The 17,678-nt window shown below is 46.6% G+C and overlaps 1 protein-coding gene across 2 annotated transcripts in view; it reads right to left on the minus strand.

The window, feature by feature from the left end:
• Window positions 1–7,594: 7,594 nt before the first annotated feature.
• LOC137645015 (centrosomal protein of 128 kDa-like) overlaps window positions 7,595–17,678 on the minus strand; it is a 157,700-nt gene continuing 147,616 nt past the window's right edge. For both annotated transcript variants that reach the window (XM_068377879.1, XM_068377880.1), the window contains one exon: window positions 7,595–7,860. In XM_068377879.1, the coding sequence (XP_068233980.1) occupies window positions 7,697–7,860 (164 nt within the window). In that variant the 3' untranslated portion in view covers window positions 7,595–7,696. The remainder of the gene's footprint in view (window positions 7,861–17,678) is intronic.

Consider the following 17,678-nt stretch of genomic DNA (forward strand, 5'->3'; position numbering starts at 1 on the left):
TCAACCATCTGCTACTTGTCCATTAAGGAGCCTGAGGTTTAAACCGCTGTTGTGCAGCCACCATAGGGCCGATAGAGAACGTATCGAGCCTCCTGTGGGTCACATCTTGCAGGTAGTGGGCTGTGAAGGTCGTCTGACGCTTCCAAACCCCTGCTTGTAAAACCTGCGTCACTGAGTAGTTTCTCTTGAAGGCCAGGGACGTAGCATTGTCCCTGTCATCGTGTGCTCTGGGGCAACGTGACGGAGCAGGGTCAGGATTCAGGGAATGATGGATAACCCTGCGAATCCATGCTGAGATAGTGTTTTTAATGACCCTCCTCTTTGTCCTTCCGGTACTAACAAACAATGCCTGCACCCGCGGATGAACTGCAGCTGTTCTCTTTAAGATAGAGCCTCAGACTACTCACTGGGCACAGTAGGAGATGGTCTGGGTCATCTGTTACTCGAAATCCGGAAAGAGTCGAACCGAGGATCCGGCACTCCTGGATTTTGAGTCTTAGCTACAAACTCAGGGACAAATCTGAACGTTACCTCCCCCCATCCCCTTGAATGGGCTATGTCATACGAAAGACCATGAAGTTTGCCAACTCGTTTGGCCGAGGCCAAAGCAAGTAGGAACACTGTCTTCCAAGTAAGGTGGCGATAAAAAGCCTGGCGTAATAGTTCGAAGGGAGGTCTCTTAAGAGACCTGAGAACTCGAACCACGTTCCATGGAGGAGGTCTCACTTCCAACTGAGGGCAAGTAAGTTCATAACTTCGTATGAGTAGAGAAAGTTCTAGCGAAGAAGAAATGTCCATTCCTTTGAGCCTGAAGGCAAGACTTAAAGCTGAGCGATAGCCTTTCACTACCGAGACTGAAAGGCGCATTTCCTCACGCAAATACACGAGAAACTCCGCTATTGCTGGAATAGTGGCATCGAGTGGAGAGATACCCCTTCCATGACACCAACCACAGAAAACTCTCCACTTCGCCTGGTAGACCCCTGCGGATGGCTTTCGCAGGTGTCCAGACATCCTTTCCGCAACTTGTTGCGAAAAGCCTCTCTCTGTGAGGAGATGTTGGATAGTCTCCAGGCGTGAAGCCGCAGCAAAGCTACGGCTTTGTGAAAGATGTTGGCGTGTGGTTGTTTGAGTAGCTCGTGTCGTGGAGGAAGTTCTCTTGGGGGTTCCGTCAGGAGCTGCAGAAGGTCCGGAAACCATTCTGCGTGATGCCATAGCGGAGCTATTAAGGTCATAGACAGGTTGACCGATATTCTGGTCTTGTGAGCCCCCTCCTCATCAGACAGAACGGGGGGGGGGGAGGCGTACACGTCGATGTTGTCCCACCATTGTTGGAAGGCATCTTGCCAGAGTGCCTTGTGGTCCGGGACTGGGGAGCAGTACAGCGGAAGCTTGAAATTCAAGGCTGACATGAACAGATCCACCGTCGGGGAACCCCACAAAGTCAGGACTTTGTTGGCTACTAGATGATCCAAAGACCACTCGGTACTCACTATCTGTGATGCCCTTCTCAGACTGTCGGCGAGCACATTCCTCTTGCCTGGAATGAAGCGAGCCAATAGTGGAATCGAGTGGACTTCGGTCCATCTCAGTATCTCTACTGCAAGATGGGATAGCTGCTCTGAAAAAGGTACCTCCCTTCTTGTTGATGTAAGCCACTACCGTGGTGTTGTTGCTCATCACCACCATGGAGTGACCCGCCAGGTACTGTTGGAACTGCTGAAGTGCCAGGAATACGGGCTTCATTTCTAGCAGATTTATGTGGAGGCACTTTTCTGATTCTGACCACAGGCCTGAGGTCCTGTGGTTCAGAACATGGACCCCCCACCCTTTCTTTGAGGCGTCCAAAAACAGCATCAAATCTGGGGGGAGGACGAGAAGATCCACTCCCTTTCATTGGTTCTCGTCTGTCGCCCACCACTGAAGGTCCGTTCGTTCCGCAGGACCCCTAGGGACCAGGACGTCCGGGGAATAGTGTCCTTGATTCCACCGGGACTTGGGTCGCCATTGCAGGGATCTCATCCTGAGGCGACCGTTTGGAACTTGATGGGCCAGGGAAGAAAGGTGACCGAGGAGACGTAACCACAATTGGGCTGGGAGTTCTTCCCGTCTGAGGAAAGGGTCTGTGACTCTCCTCAGCCTTGCTATCCTGTCGTCTGATGGGAAGGCTTTATGGAGATTGGTGTCCAAGATCATACCTAGATATACCAGTCGTTGAGTTGGAAGCAGAGAAGACTTCTCGAGATTTACCATGATCTCTAGATTTTGGCAAAATCCTAGAAGCTTGTCCCGGTGTCGAAGAAGGGTCGACTCAGAGTCTGCCAGGATCAGCCAGTTGTCCAGATAACGGAGGAGACGGATGCCGATCCTATGTGCCCACGAAAAAATCAGGGTGAACACTTTGGTAAATACCTGAGGTGCTGTGGAGAGACCGAAACACAGTACCTTGAACTGGTAGATCTTGTTGTCTGCTAGGCTGAATCTTAAGTACTTCCTTGAAGACGGATGGACTGGGATCTGGAAGTACGCGTCCTTCAGGTCCAGTGTACACATGAAGTCTTGTGGTCTCACTGCAAGTCTGACCGTGTCTGCTGTCTCCATGCTGAACGGAGTTTGTTTTGTTTGACAAACCTGCTCAGAGCCGAGAGGTCGATGACTGGTCTCCAGCCTCCAGACGCCTTCTTTACAAGAAAGAGTCGACTGAAGAAGCCTGGGGAACCGTCGACGACCTCCTGGAGAGCATCCTTCTTTAACATGGTCTCGACTTCTGCCCGTAGGGCTTGCCCCTTTGCCGATCCCATGGCATAGGAGCTCAACGACACTGGATCCACGGTCAGGGGAGGTAGAGATGTCGTGAACGGGACGCAATATCCCTGACTGATTACAGAAATCGTCCCCGAGTTGCTGCCACCTGATTGCCCAACTTTGTAGGCATCCCCCCACTGGTGGAAAAGCAGGGGGACTGCCAATCCTAGCGTTTGTGGCCTCGGCCACTCCCTCTAGGATTTTTCCCTCCCCTGGAGGACTTTTTGCCTTTCTTGTCTTTGACAGGAAAGGGCTGCTGTTTGGACACCGTCGTCTTTGCTGCCACTGCCGGTTTCGTCGTCTTGGACGGGCGAGGTTGTTGAGGTGCTGGAGGTTTGTAGGGCTTTGATGTGAGAGTCCTGATTGGATTTCCTCCACCTCTCAGCTGCCTGTTCCACATCTTTAGGCTCAAACAGATTCTTTCCCAAAAGGGAAGAATGTCTGAGCCTGCTGACTTCGACGGCTGGGACCTTCGAATGGAACCTTTCTGCCATAGCATCACGTTGTTTTAAGATGGAATTGGCCCACAAGTTTGAGACTTGGTGGGCCAGAAACTCAATGGTGCGGGTGCCCGAAAGGAGGAAGGTCTCCAGGGCTTACCTGGTGCTCTCCTTAGATAGATCCTCGGATCGCAACAGGATGCCAAGAGACCCCAGCCAGACGTCCAGCCACGAAGTAGCCTGCATGGCACACTTCGCAACCTTCTCCTGACATAGGATCTCTGTCGCCGAGAAAGTCACTTGCCGGCTAGAGAGCCTCTCTAGAGGTACTCCCTTGGTAAGCTCTTCCACAGAGTGGTGCAGGGGAAGAGCTAAGGAAGACTCCTCCATGATCTCAAAGTACCTCCTCTGGTGGATACGAGGAGGAGGGAGGAGCTTGTTGCCAGCAGTGGAACGGCTGGAGGAGGCGAGTTCGGAGAGCTGGCCCTCAACCTTATCCCTAGCACTCTTCACCCTTGGGACCAGGGCAAAGCCACACTGGCATTAGCGGGCTTCTGGGTGCCAAAGACTCTGTCCAGGACCGTGTCCTTGCCCTCACGAGGAGGAATCTCAGGGTCCGGGAACCCGTTGAGATGCCTCATCAGGGTCAGGACCTGCCAGAAGGCATGCTCTGACTCCTGTTGCTCTCCTCCTGGAGAACTGGCAGCAAAGTCTCCCGTCCCCAAAGGCTCTACTTGGGGGGACATGTGGATGTTCTCCGCTGGTCTCGTTGGCTCTGGTCGAATCCTAGAAGAAGACTTAGGGATGGTCTTAGAGTCCTTAGGTACCCTCCTAGGAGGGATACAGGACTCCAATAACGAAGTCTGAAGGCTCTTCTCCGCCCCAACTCGGGATGATTCTCCTGCTCGAGGTGGGGTTTCTCCCATTGGTGCGATGGGAGAACGTCTCACCTCGGTAGACTCCCCTGAGGACGGAAAATCCTCGTCCACAGGAGATGGAGAGAAAGTCTGAGGGGGGGAGGAAGCCATCCTCAAGGATTTCCTAGGAGCCAGCTTGACCCTGGGAGAAGTTACCACGACTTCTACTCCTCCCTTCCTCTTCAGTGGGGTCGGAGCTGCCCTTGATTTGATGCCCAACTCAGAGAAGGCAGGCTTGACAGCCTGAACGACAGCTCTGAAAAGGGACCCAAACCATGGCTGCTTACTAAAAGATGCTGTGTCAGAGACTCCCTCTGGAGGGAAGGGGATCGGGCGATCCTTCGGAGTAGACACTACAATGGGGCCTGCCTGAAAAGAAAGGGAAGAAGAAGAAGGTTGGTTCCTGGACCTATCTGAAGACTTCCCCTCCTCCTGCAGGGAGAGGGGGGGGGGGGACGGGGGGACGACGACGACGACGTCAAGAAGACGACCTGGATGCTCTTGTTCCCGAATGGAATCGTGCTGGTGCTCGCGCGATTGAATATTCCCTGGTTGGCGGGCGAGCGTGCGGGCGAGCGTGCGGGCGAACGTTCACGCGCGCGGAGATGAAGGCGCGGGCGAGCGCTGACGAGCAGGAGAGCGATGGCGCGCAGGTGAGCGACTGTGCACTGGCGAGGGTGCTGGCGAGCGATGACGCGCAGGTGAAGGTGCGCACAGGTGATCGGTGGTACGCAGGTGCGCGATCTGGCGAAGGCAGAGGGAGCGCAGTAGGAACAACAAGCATAGTTGCGCGCGAAGGTGACTACTCGTGGGTGTGTGGGCACACAGGATCTCGGAGACCTCTAGAAGAGCGCACAGCAAGGGCTGGAACATGTGCGCGCGAAGGTGACTGCGCACGATGGCGCGCGGGTGAGGGCAGACGAGTGGGCGAGGTCCGAGGGCGGGCAGGAGATTGCTGACAAGAAGGCGAAAGTAGAGTCTTCCCTCCTGTGTCCAGATCCGGAGATCGTGTTCGCGCAGGCGAACGATGGTGCGCAGGTGAAGAGCGCTGGCGAGCTGGAGATCTTGGGCGCGCTTGGCGCGCATCAGGATCAGGGCACGCAGATGTGCGCTAGCGAGGAGAAGATAGCTGACGTACAGGAGATCGCTGGCGCGCAGAAGATCGACGGCGAGCAGGAGAGCGCTGGCACGTAGACTCTGCAGCAGGAGATCGCTGGCGCGTTGTCCCTGGCACAGGATGTTTCTGGAAGGTAGTCTCAGGAACATCAGGCGAGCACTTGCGCGCATGGGAAACCTGGCACTTGAGGGACTTACTCACAATGTGAGAAAGCCCCTTTTGCCCCGAAGGGACCGGTGCCTGTTGGATAACGTAGTGCGTGAGCGCCCACAGCGCGTCAGCAGCCAGGAACGGAGACGGAAGATCAGCAGGTCTGGCAGGCGAAGGAGAATGCGAACGATCAGCAGAGAGGTCCAGGGATGCAGCTGCAACGGTCACTACACGGTAAGGGGAATCCTCTGCGGGGGACTGCGAAGGCGAAGAACAGAAGAGGCGCCTCTTAACTCCCTTGTGGGGAGAAGGAAGGCCTCTATGGCGAAGAGGAAAACAAGCCTTACGTCTGATACGTCCTCTGGGGGCAGCAGGCAGACCATCATCAGTCCTCCAAAGAGGAGTCTCAGTTAGTGAACTCCCCCGAGGGGGAGAATCACCTGCAGGAGAGACCGTTGGACTTAGCTCCTCCCTCGAAGGATGTTCGGAGGGGGGAACTAAGCCTTCAGCAACATCAGCACCCAAGGCAGAGGTTTGACCTAACTCGTCGGAAGCCTCTGCCACAACAACGTCGACGATAGACTAAGGGTCAACCTCTGCTATCGCCGGCGACTGTTTGACAGCAGCCCCCAACCTGATTATGTCAAACAGGGCTTCCTTGGAGGGCAAACCCTGAAGCCCCAAGGAAGCCTAAAGCTGCAATAAATCATTATTAGACACATTAGAAGAAATAACCTCGTCCGGGGGAGGAGGAGGAGCTGCCTCGCTATGGTAGGCAACGCCCTCTCCCGCACCCCGAGGTTGGCGAACACAAGTACGGCCTACGCTACCACTCGACGGCCTCTCAGAAGAGACTGATCGAGTGGGAGCTTTGGGCTACGGAAGAAGAGTCCTTGGGATTTTCTCTCTTCAAGGAAACCCTTGAAGGAGAAATATCCCGTTTAGACTTCTTCTGGCGCCGTGAAAACCTCTTCCACTGGGAGGTAAACCACTCCCTACACTCACCGCATACTTTATTTCTTTCACACCGTTGGCCCCTGCAATAAGGACATAAGGTGTGAAGGTCTGTGTCCACCGCTGACATAAACGTTCCGCAAGGGCGGTCTGGTAAGCCGGGACACTTCCGCATGGTAGAGGCCAACTTCCAAACACACTGAAAAGAGAAAGCAAAAAACAAAGATCAAAGGCTGTCATAAGCGAGGGTGGGAGCAGACACGTCTGATCGTTACCCGAGCCAAAATCAAAGTGAAGTATTCACTGGTGTGTGAGGGGGGGAGGGGTAGCAAGCTACCCCTCCCTCGTTAAAATTCTAATAGCTCGTCATTTCAGCTACGCCGAAGGTGATACCCATATTAAATAGCGTGGTTTGTATTTCAGTTACGGAACAAAAAAAAATGAATAAACTACAAGGAAAGCAATGAACAATTAAAATAAAATATTCTAAGGACAGTTACAACATTAAAATACATCTTTCATATACTAACTATAAAAACTTCACAAAAAAGAGCAATAGGAAAGAATAATGTGCCCATGTTTATCCTTAAACAAGAGAACTCTACCCCAAGACAGTGGAAGATCATGATACAGAGGCTAAGGCATGACCCAAGACTAGAAAACAATGGTTTAATTTTGAAGTTTCCTTCCAGAAGAGCTGCTTACCATAGCTACCATAGCCACTGAACAATTACAGTGCAGTAGTTAATGCCTTTAGCAAAGAATTTTTTGATAATCTCAGTATGGTCAGGTGTATGAGGAGAGAGGAGGATGTGGAAAGAATAGGCCAGACTATTCGGTGTATATAAGGGCAAAGGAAAAATTAGCCGTAACCAGAGAGAGGGATTCAATGTAGTACTGTCTGGGCAGTCAAAGGATTCAATAACTCTCTAGCAGTAGTACCTCAATGGGTGGCTGGTGCCTTGACCAACCCACTACCTTTGTGTTTTAAGTGTTTGTACAAAAGTGTGTTTGCCAGCAGGATTTATAGAGACCTTGCCTTTCATCTGACGTTTGGGTTTTGATTCCAATGCGAAGTACTGGTGGTAATTGGACTTTTCAATGTATCTAATAGCCAAACATTTTATCAGATAAACATGAAACTAACCACAGTTAGGTTAAGCAAAAGTATGAAATAATTTTATGCCTATAAGGATGTGATTAGTAACTGATTATCCCATACTCATTTATTGGCCTTTTTTTCTACATTTCCAATATATACATAATTTGTAAATGTAATATAATCCGAGCAGAAATGGAGTTTTGCCTCCCCTTCATTTTTTACCTTTGGAATTTACAGCCCTCCTCGGCTGTTTTCTAACCTCAATTCTTTTCAGAGATCCAGTGGATTGATTTGAAGAGTATTCTCCAGCTTGTTCTTCCATATCTTCAGTTTCAGAAATTTTAGTGGTCTCATCTATGATGTCAACTTGGCCAGCTAAAGATAAAAGTAAAATGACAGATTATTATATAAAGAAGCCTTTGACACATTTATGAAGGTTAAATTTCATATAATTTGTATTTATCCTAGCTATACAAACCAAAATCATTTAATGGGGTTACTTCTGGTTTTGTTTTCTATGGCCAGACAATCAAAAAAGAAATAAGTAGATTGCGCCATGCTACGCTTGTCTCAAGCGTTGTCACAACACTCTTCTCGTTAAAAACTTGAGGGGTGGCTGAGGCAAGACCTCAGGTAAATGACTTAGTTTTGTATAGCTAGAAAAAACACAAATTATATAAAATTTGTAGTTTATTCCTAGCACATACAAACTTTAGTCATTTCTGGGTCGACCTGTGACGGCCGGCGAAAAAGTCCTTCTTTGTACTTTTTCTGATATAAATCTTCCAAATATACCAGAGAAAATTAAAAGCATGGAATGCAGAGGTTACAACCCTCGCGCGAGCACCTTGTTGGTGTCGTATATCTAACAAGGGCGTTTGTAAAACACTATTCACAGACTGTCTTCCATTTAGATAATCCCTTCATCAAAGGGGGAGGGCCGTGACAGGCCCTAGAGAATACAGTTGGGTTACCCTACCGACACCTACCACTCGCGCTCACCAGGTCATCCTTCTGATTTGGAACTTGCATACAAGTTGAGTTTTTTGGGCACAGTGTTTTTTCGAAGAGTTTCTCGTTATTTCAACGTGACTGATGTTGCTACTTCACCCTTACCAATGTTAAGTACCATAGTTTGTTTTGGCAGCTTTTGACAGTACCGGGCATTTGTTCTGTTTCCATATGGTGGTTTTTAGGTTTGGAAGCGATTGTCCTGCCGAGGTATCGGCAGCCATTTTGGGTTATGTTCGCTTCGCTAAATATTCTAGTTATTTTTGCCCATCTGGTACTCTGTCATCTAGGTTATATCACTTACGTTTTATGGCCTTTTTGTGTTATCATTAATTTTTATTAGTTTTTACTATGGTATTTATTTGCTTGCAAGTCCAATTTGGACCTACGAAGAATAGCGATTTAAAGAATAGCGAATTAAAGTTTAGCGATTTAGTCTGTTAGTTTGTACTCGCCTCAGAGGCTTCGATTTAGACTATATCCTTGTTTATTTGTTACGTTGTCGTTATTCTTCGTTCTTGGTTATTACAATTACTAAGAAAAGCAATCAATTTTATTAATTTTCTTGTTTTATTGTGTGATGTTAGTTTTTTATTATGTAACCTTGAGAGCGAAAACAGAGACTGCTCGTTCCCTGTTCTACAGATATGAGTTATCCCTTCTCTCGTTTTCTTTGTTAGCTCGAGTAAGAGAGGTGAATTTCCCGTTCTCCGTTTTTATACGATCACGAGTTATTCAGGCCTCCTCTTAGTATCAGAGTTGATGATAGTACGTTTAATATTATAAACGTTTTTATTGATGTGGTTACTGTTAATATAGCTAACACTATTAATAGGTACATTAGTGTATGAGTCATTAATTGGGGTCGTTTTATACCGACACCCTTAGCTCCGCCTTGAGTTATGCTCCGCTATAATAGATACTCATTGGGTGAGAACTAGTTATTGTACAGGAGCAGATTTTGGAGTGCAACGGTGAAATCCGGCACTCGGACTCCGGCTGAAGCCTTTTACACACGAACCTTTGTCATGTTTGATCATAATTACACCGTTACGGCCGGCTTCACGGGAGATAACACAATCATTCATTGAGGTTAATGTTATCATACCGGGGACGGTCACGATATCACGGTGACGGGCCTTTGCTACCGGATCTCTGGTACAAACAGAGATCAAGCAGACGGCCAGAACCGGAGTTAACAATGTGATACCGATGAAGACTTCACAGTTTCATTATTACGGTCCCTTTTTCATCGAATCTCCGGCTTCACTGGAGATAACACAAACATTCAGTATTAGAGAATGTTCTCGTACCACTGAGGGTCACGTTTTCACGATGACGGACCTTTGTCACTGGTTCTCCGTTACAAACAGAGATCAATCAGATGATCAGAATCAGGGTATGAACCCTTTTTCATGAATAATCACAATATCGTTATTACGATCCTTTTCATCGAATCTCCGGCTTAACCGGATATCGTACAGGCGATCAGCATTGAGGTTAATATTAGTTTTCCTCTGGTGTTCACGTTGTCACTATGACGGACCTTTGTACCGGGGATTGTTACCGGAGCTCCGGTACAGACAGAGATCACTCAGACCACGGGTGGCCAATCTCTTGTTTTGCTGTAAAGAAAAGGATTTAACATGAATACAAAGTAAACTGTACTTACTTTAATGACACTTTGAATTTGCGTTGGTAATATTCATTAGCTATTCTTGAAAGTCCTAATAAAAATATATGAACATAACTATGCCTATATTTATGCATATATTTAATTCTAACTATGTATAAATATGGATAAATATCCATACAACATCATGTTCAAATAGAAATAAATTGATTATGCCTATATTTGTGCATATTCAATTCTAACTATGCCTAAATATGAATAAATATCCATACAACATAGTGTTCAAATAGAAATAAATTGATTTTGCCTATATTTGTGCATATTCAATTCTAACTATACCTAAATATGAATAAATATTCATACAACATCGTGTTCAAATAGAAATAAATTGATTATGCCTATATTTATGCATATTCAATTCTAACTATGCCTAAATATGAATAAATATCCATACAACATAGTGTTCAAATAGAAATAAGTTTCCACTCAGTACTGGGAACCGAACGTTGGCCCCTTCTAATGAAGGGCCGGGTCGAGACCAACCATGCCATGAGAGGCTATCTACTGTTCCTTGAAACTCTGGTCAGTGAACAGATGAATCAATAGAATACTAATAGCCAGTAAATAATGTTAGACCCGGTTCTGAACGTCTGAGTCAGGGGTGGCCAACCTGTGGCGAATGCGCCAACAGTGTCACATTTCATGAATACAAGTGTCGAACTATACCCCAAAAGATAGTACATTAAATGACTTTTCTTTAAAATTGATTTTTATGAGTTATACAGCTGATCCCAGCCTGTGAATAGGATCACTAATCAAAGTTCAAGGAACATCCAGACTTATGTCCCCTTTCTGTTACAGAAGGTTCGCCTACATGGTTCCCGTCAGGATGATGATGAATCTCTCTGGCCTGCAAGAGAGGCTCTCCGCCCTTGGGTATCAAGGTTGGGAAGAAATGCTCCATCTAGAGGTCCCTATCTCCTCAGAGTGTCCTCTCTAAGGTTGGACGACGACCCCATGGACGGGCAGGTAGGTGGGGATGAGTTTTGAGCCTTCAGCTTTGCAATTACCTACGTCACCGACCTAGGACCCTTAAAGGATCCTGATGTTCATGTTACCCTGCATAAACCGTGACTGCTAAAAGCAACACATTCTAGGGAAAACCAAGGGGCTATGACGGAGCTCAAAAGTATGGTGGTGAGTCGGATCCGTTCAGGAACTCGGAAGTTTCCCCCTACAGCCCCAGGCATATCGAAGTAACCTCCTTCGATAAAAACAACGCATAGAGATTTGCCTTACATGTTCCATATATAGATGGTACCATAAATCTGGACGAGGATTGAAACTGGTAGACGAGAATGATCCTGAATGGGAGATAAATCAATTGTTTACAGATGATACTGTACTGTTTGCAGACTCGGAAGAGAAGCTTGGCCGATTAGTGACAGAATTTGGAAGGGTATGTGAGAGAAGGACGTTGAGAGTTAATGTGGGTAAGAGTAAGGTTATGAGATGTACGAGAAGGGGTCGTGGGAGGTTGAAGGTCATGTTAAATGGAGAGTTACTTGAGGAGGTGGATCAGTTTAGGTACTTTGGGTCTGTTGTTGCAGCAAATGGTGGAGTGGAAGCAAATGTACATCAGAGAGTGAATGAAGGATGCAAAGTGTTGGGGGCCGTGAAAGAAGTGGTAAAGAATAGAGGGTTGGGCATGAATGTAAAGAAAGTTCTGTATGAGAAAGTGATTGTACTAACTGTGATGTATGGATTGGAGTTGCGGGGAATGAAAGTGAAGGAGAGACAGAAATTGAATGTGTTTGAGATGAAGTGTCTGAGGAGTATGGCTGGTGTATCTCGAATAGATAGGGTTAGGAACAAAGTAGTTCCGGGTGTAAGAAATGAGCAGCTAGAGTGGATATAAATGTGTTGAGGTAGTTTGGTCATGTTGAGAGAATGGAAAATGGCTGTCTGCTAAAGAAGGTGACGAATGTAAGAGTTGATGGGAGAAGTACGAGAGGAAGGCCAAGGCTTGGGTGGATGGATGGAGTGAAGAAAGCTCTGGGTGATAGGAGGATAGATGTGAGAGGGGTAAGAGAGCGTGCTAGAAATAGGAATGAATGGCGAGCGATTGTGACGCAGTTCTGGTAGGCCCTGCTGCTTCCTCGGGTCACCTTGGATGACTGCGGAGGTAGCAGCAGTAGGAGATTCAGCGTTAAGAAGCTTCTTCTGTGGTGGATAACGGGGGAGGGAGGGCTGTGGCACCCTAGCAGTACCAGCCGAACTCGGTTGAGTCCCTTGTCAGCCTGGGAAGAATGTAAAGAGGAAAGGTCCCCTTTTTTTTATTTGTTTGATGTCAGCTACCCCCAAAAATTGGGGGAAATGCCTTGGTATATGTATGTATGTACAATATATCATTGAAATATCTGTCCACAAACACAAGGCATTCTTACCTGCATTACGGAGTTTTTAAGCGAGGGCTTCAAGTTCAATCAAAATTGCCATTTGCCTTTATACTCATAAAAACCATTATAATGCAGAGTAACTAATGCCTAGGATAGAAGAGGTTACTTTACTTGTCGAATGAGAGCTTAAATTATACTATTTGTTGTGGAGCAAGAATGGGTTCTACAGAAAGTGTCCAAGGACCTGTGTGTGCAATTTTTAAGGTAGTGGTTTGTAAAAGTGGTATGTCTCTTCCAGATTCCTGTTTTTAGGACTTGAGCTATCGAGTGGTTTTTGCAGAACACTAGGGTTGCAGCAAGCCCACGTATATAATATTCTTGGAGATGCTTCCCCTGAGGACTTATAGACTCTCATGACGATTTCTCTCAACCAAAGAGATGGTGTTACGGGAAACATTCTTTTTGGAATGACCAGTGCTCACAAATAAATTGGAGATTCTGGGCCTGAGATACTGTGTTGTGTTTAGATATTTAAGTACTGCTTTTACAGGTCATAGTAATATGTCATCAGGGTCTCCAGGTTTGGGTTTTGGCAACAAATTCAGGCACAAAAGACAAAGAAAGTTCTCTCCACCCTCTGGAATGTAACACAAGGTGAGATAAACCATGCAGTTCACTCACTCTCTTGACTGAAGCTAAGGCAAGGAGGAAGACTGTCTTCAGGCTAAGGTCTCTGTCTAAAGCTTTATGCATAGGTTTATATGGGGCTTTCTTTACAGCCCGTAGGACCTTAGTCACAACCAGGATAGGGGTTTTAGTTCTCAAGGAGGTCAAAGTCACGTCTCTTTGCCACTAGAGGAACCAAAGACCATTCTGAACCAACTGTCATCCCTTGACAGCTCAGTTGGTCTACAATGACATTTCTCTTCCAGGAGATAAACCTCACTGAGTGAGAGATATCGCCTGGGACTGTGTCCATTTCAGAATCTCTATTGCTAGGTTGCATATCAGGAGAGAGGCTATGTCTCTTTTGGAAATGTAGATCACTAATGTGATGTCATTCATAAATACTACGGAGTACCCTGTCAGTGTCTTGGGAGTTGGAGTAACGATAATTGTGCCTCTTTCATTTCCTGGATGTTTAGGTGGAAGATCTTGTCTTTCCTTCCTCTGACCCTAGTCCAGGGATCTGTTCCTCTCCCATATGGGCGACCCATCACTGGCGAGATGTTCTGTGAACAGCATGAACTGTGGGGCAGGATCCAGGAGGGGTGTTCCCGCTAACAGATTCTCCTTGAGGCAACACAGGCTCTTAGGTATTTTTTAGCAAGGTTACGGGATGGTCTGAGGCTTGGGAACAATGGGTATTCAGAGCCCACTTCACTGAGGCCAGATGCAATTTCGTTAGGGGGACAAATTCTCTAACAAGGTGAGGTGACCTAACAACTTTTGCCACATCCAGGCAGGTAGGAAGTCTCCTTTCAGGAAAGTTACAGTCAAAGTTCTAAACCTTGCCGCTGTCAGCAGCAGGAAAGGCTCTGGCTTACACTGAGTCACATCCATGCCCAGATACCTGAAGGATTGATTGGAGAAGGCTGGACCTCTACTCCTTGCAAAGATACAGTAACGGGTCTCTGTGCTTCAGTAGGAGAGCTCAAAATTCTCCAAAGAAGCCAGTCATCTAAGTATCTCAAGAGCCTGATGTCCATGGGATGAGCCCAGGTAGAAACAAGAACAAAGACTCTGGCAAAGACCTGAGGGGCTGTAGAAAGGACAAAGCACAGCACTCTGAATTGGAAGTTTATCTCGAAAGGGGAACCTTAGGTACTTCTTTGAGCAGGATGGATAGGGACTTGAACATATGCATTGTTCAGGTCAATGATCATAAGGTAATTGTTCTTCCTAATAGAATGGAGGATGGAGTTACCATCTTGAACCTTTTTTGAAAATGGAGAAATCTATGACAGGTCTCCAACCTCCCGTCAGCTTCTCTATCAAAAATAGATTGCTGAGGAAGCCAGGTGAGTCGTTGAAGACTTCCTCTACTGCTTCTTTGCTTAGCAACTTGGAGACTTCCTTTGCTAAGAGTAGGTCTTTTGACGAACCTTTCATATAGAATGGTAGGATCCGATTCCTGGTCAAAAGAGATGGACAGGCTACGAAGGGGATACAATAACCTAAACGGAAGACTTCTGTTGTCCAAGGGTTAGCCACTATGTCCTGCCACCTTAGCCAAGTGCTTTGAAGGCATCTCCCAACTGTTGGTAAGCTGGGGGATAAGACCTCCCTAGTGAGAACTTCTGCCGCCACATCCCCTTCGGCCGGAAGGGATGGTCTCTCGGGCGAAAGTTAGGCATAGAATTCTGCGTCTTAGGCTGTTGTGTATCCGAAAAAGGGAGAAAATCTTCTCTGTTGAAGGGGTTGGTTAAAGGACGTGGTCTTTGTTTCTGAGAAAGTGGGCAACCTTGGTGCCACTGCTGTGTTGACTATTGGGTTTTGCCCCAGTCTTTCTAACTTTTCAATTGCTTTAGTCACGTCCGAGGACGGAAAGAAAGGAGAATTGATGAGGTCAAAATTCCTTGGGATTGTAGCATCTCTAGGAGAGAGCTGTTTAGAGCATCTAGCTAAGACAGCATTAAGTCTTTTTAGAACACATTCTCAATATTCTGACGGAGGAGAAACTCTATGGCCTTAGTGCCAAATCTGGAGAGTTCCTTGAAGTGGTCCCATATGGCCCTATTCTCTTAGCAGCATCATGACGTGAAGGAATACGCTCATGTGTCAAGCTGGCAGAGCGTTCAGTGATGTCACGAAGCTTGCGGGTAACAACTTGCTTGGCCTGTTGGCCTGCCTAGGCTGCGGTGTGTGTGTGTGTGTGTGTTTAACCTCATACACAATGATGTCATAATGTTTAGATTTATAAATCTGAACAAGTTTTCTTAGAAGATATTCTTGGTATGACAGGAATACCTACACTCTACTTCCCTTCTTTAAAAAGTTTTGGAGGAGGGCTTAGAGTCCTGCCCTCAGTGCAACACCTACCGTCATACTGTCAACATATGAATTGAATTCCTCTGTCACAGATGCAATGGACGTGTTCAGAGAGGATAAGCAATTTTGTTCCGAATTTATTGTTACTTAAGGGGGATACCCATCACTATGGAAAAAAAAAAGGAGTAATGATTATCCTGACATATGAAAATGTAGATCATACATACATTTACCAAGGCACTTCCCCCAATTTTGGGTGGTAGCAGACATTATCAAATGAAACAAAACAAAAAGGGGATCTCTACTCTCTACGTTCCTCCCAGCCTGACAAGGGACTCAACCGAGTTCAGCTGGTACTGCTAGCGTGCCACAGCCCACCCTCTCCCGTTATCCACCACAGATGAAGCTTCATAATGCTGAATTCCCTACTGCTGCTACCTCCGCGGTCATCTAAGGCACCGGAGGAAGCAGCAGGGCCTACCGGAACTGCGTCACAATCGCTTGCCATTCATTCCTATTTCTGGCACGCTCTCTTGCCTCTCTCACATCTATCCTCCTATCACCCAGAGCTTTCTTCACTCCATCCATCCACCCAAACCTTGGCCTTCCTCTTGTACTTCTCCCATCAACTCTCGCATTCATCACCTTCTTTAGCAGACAGCCATTTTCCATTCTCTCAACATGGCCAAACCACCTCAACACATTCATATCCACTCTAGCTGCTAACTCATTTCTTACACCCGTTCTCACCCTCACCAATTCATTCCTAACCCTATCTACTCGAGATACACCAGCCATACTCCTTAGACACTTCATCTCAAACACATTCAATTTCTGTTTCTCTATCACTTTCATTCCCCACAACTCCGATCCATACATCACAGTTGGTACAATCACTTTCTCATACAGAACTTTCTTTACATTCATGCCCAACCCTCTATTTTTTACTACTCCCTTAACTGCCCCCAACACTTTGCAACCTTAATTCACTCTCTGACGTACATCTGCTTCCACTCCACCAACTGCTGCAACAACAGACCCCAAGTACTTAAACCGATCCACCTCCTCAAGTAACTCTCCATTCAACATGACATTCAACCTTGCACCACCTTCCCTTCTCGTACATCTCATAACCTTACTCTTACCCACATTAACTCTCAACTTCCTTCTCTCACACACCCTTCCAAATTCTGTCACTAGTCGGTCAAGCTTCTCTTCTGTGTCTGCAACCAGTACAGTATCATCCGCTAACAACAACTGATTTACCTCCCATTCATGGTCATTCTCGAAGACCAGTTTTAATCCTCGTCCAAGCACTCGAGCATTCACCTCTCTCACCACTCCATCAACATACAAGTTAAACAACCACGGCGACATCACACATCCCTGTCTCAGTCCCATTTTCACCGGAAACCAATCGCTCACTTCATTTCCTATCCTAACACATGCTTTACTACCTTTGTAGAAACTTTCCACTGCTTGCAACAACCTTCCAACAACACCATATAACTTCCTCACATTCCAATTCATTGCTTCCCTATCAACTCTATCATACACTTTCTCCAGAACCATAAACGCAACATACACATCCTTACCTTTTGCTAAATATTTCTTGCATATTTGCCTAACTGTAAAAATCTGATTCATACAACCCCTACCTCTTCTAAACCCACCCTGTACTTCTAAGATTGCATTCTCTGTTCTATCCTTAATCCTATTAATCAGTACTCTACCATACACTTTTCCAACTACACTCAACAAACTAATACCTCTTGAATTACAGCACTCATGCAAATTTCCCTTACCCTTATATATTGGTACAATACATACACAAACCCAATCTACTGGTACCATAGACAACACAAAACACATATTAAACAATCTCACCAACCATTCTAGTACAGTCACACTCTCTTCCTTCAACATCTCAGCTCTCACACCATCCATACCAGATGCTTTACCTACTCTCGTTTCATCTAGTGCTCTCCTCACTTCCTCTATTGCAATCTCTCTCTCATTCTTATCTCCCATCACCGGCACCTCAACACGTGCAACAGCAATTATATCTGCCTCCCTATTATCCTTAACATTCAGTAAACTTTCAAAATACTCTGCCCACCTTTTCCTTGCCTCCTCTCCTTTTAACAACCTTCCATTTC

The sequence above is a fragment of the Palaemon carinicauda genome, chromosome 8 (assembly GCF_036898095.1).
Source record: "Palaemon carinicauda isolate YSFRI2023 chromosome 8, ASM3689809v2, whole genome shotgun sequence".
NCBI classification, from domain to species: Eukaryota; Metazoa; Arthropoda; class Malacostraca; order Decapoda; family Palaemonidae; genus Palaemon; species Palaemon carinicauda.